This window comes from Myotis lucifugus, unplaced genomic scaffold, assembly GCF_000147115.1.
Source record: "Myotis lucifugus unplaced genomic scaffold, Myoluc2.0 scaffold_785, whole genome shotgun sequence".
NCBI lineage: Eukaryota > Metazoa > Chordata > Mammalia > Chiroptera > Vespertilionidae > Myotis > Myotis lucifugus.
Window position 1 is genome coordinate 245,255 of NW_005871833.1, and position 1,363 is coordinate 246,617.

The 1,363-nt window shown below is 41.6% G+C and overlaps 1 protein-coding gene across 1 annotated transcript in view; it reads left to right on the forward strand.

Moving 5' to 3' along the window:
* The window catches only part of ZNF583 (zinc finger protein 583), a 5,300-nt gene extending 5,013 nt beyond the window's left edge, over positions 1-287 (forward strand). The window contains exon 4 of the mRNA XM_014448229.2: positions 11-287. Coding sequence (XP_014303715.1) covers positions 11-112 — 102 coding nt within the window. The 3' untranslated portion in view covers positions 113-287. The remainder of the gene's footprint in view (positions 1-10) is intronic.
* The last annotated feature ends 1,076 nt before the right edge of the window (positions 288-1,363 follow it).

The window sequence follows — 1,363 nt, forward strand, 5'->3', positions numbered from 1 at the left end:
ACACTTGGCTCATCACAAGAGAATTCACGCTATGGAGTCTTTCTTGAGTCTCTCCTCTTCCTCACCCTCCATGTCCAGCCATTTGCCAAAAGCTATAGGTTTTATCTCCTAAATCTGCCTTGAATCTCACTCCTTTAATCATTTCCACCCCATCATCTTCATCCAGTGCACAATCATCTACTTGACATGGTCTATGGAAATAACTTCCTAACTGGATTCCTGTGTTGACCACTTACTTTGTCAGTTGTCACACTGCGGACAAACCTATTAAAAATAGTTTGATCATATCACTCCTCTCATTAAAACCCCTCCTGGCATACTATAGTTCTTAGGTTAAAGCACAGTGTCCTCAAAATAGCCTAAAATAACTTCCCTCAATACCTCGTTCCAGTCTACCTTACAAAGCCCCATCTCATGTCAATATCCATCTCATTCTCTGAAGACTTATCCAGAATTAAGAACTCATGCCCGCATTAAATAGATCTTGGTTCTAATCCTTGCTCTTCCCTTCTTTAGCCCTCTAATTTTGGAGAGACATTTTGTCATTTGTTATCTTTAGTGTTTGTTTGTTTTTTTAAATATATTTCATTGATTTTTTACAGAGAGGAAGGGAGAGGAATAGAGAGTCAGAAACATCGATGAGAGAGAAACATCGATCAGTTGCCTCCTGCACACCTCCCACTGGGGATGTGCCTGCAACCAAGGTACATGCCCTTGACTGGAATTGAACCTGGGACCTTTCAGTCCGCAGGCCGACGCTCTACCCACTGAGCCAAACCGGTTAGGGCTTCAGTTTTATATTATAGAAATAATAATGGTACTACCTCGAAAGTTAATGGATCCTAGGCCGGTTTGCTCAGTGGTTAGAGCATTGGCCTGCAGAGTGAAAGGTTGTGGGTTCAATTCTGGTCAAGGGCACATATCTCAGTTGCAGGCTTGATCCCCAGCCTCCGTCGGAGCGTGTGCGGGAGGCAACCAATCAATGTCCCTCTCACATTGATGTTTCTCTCTCCTTTTACTCTCTCTAAAACTCAATGGGAAAAATATCCTTGGGTGAGAATTAACAACAAAAATGTTAATGCAAACATTAAATGCATGTAAATGGCCTGGCAGTTAGCCTAGCATAAAGTAGTCTCTCAATAAACTGTAAAATAAAAAGATACTGTGGTATTCAAAGAAAACATGACCATCTTAACAATGATTAGCTGAGAAAGAGCAAAAGCAGCAGCTCGTCTCAGGTTGTAGAGATTATTGATTAGGAACAGTGGTCATTGTTCTAAAGGTGGGTGGGTGACCTGGGTATCTAATACAGTAGGATTGATGTTCAAGTACGTGATAATAGAGAGTAAGATGGTGGCTGCTA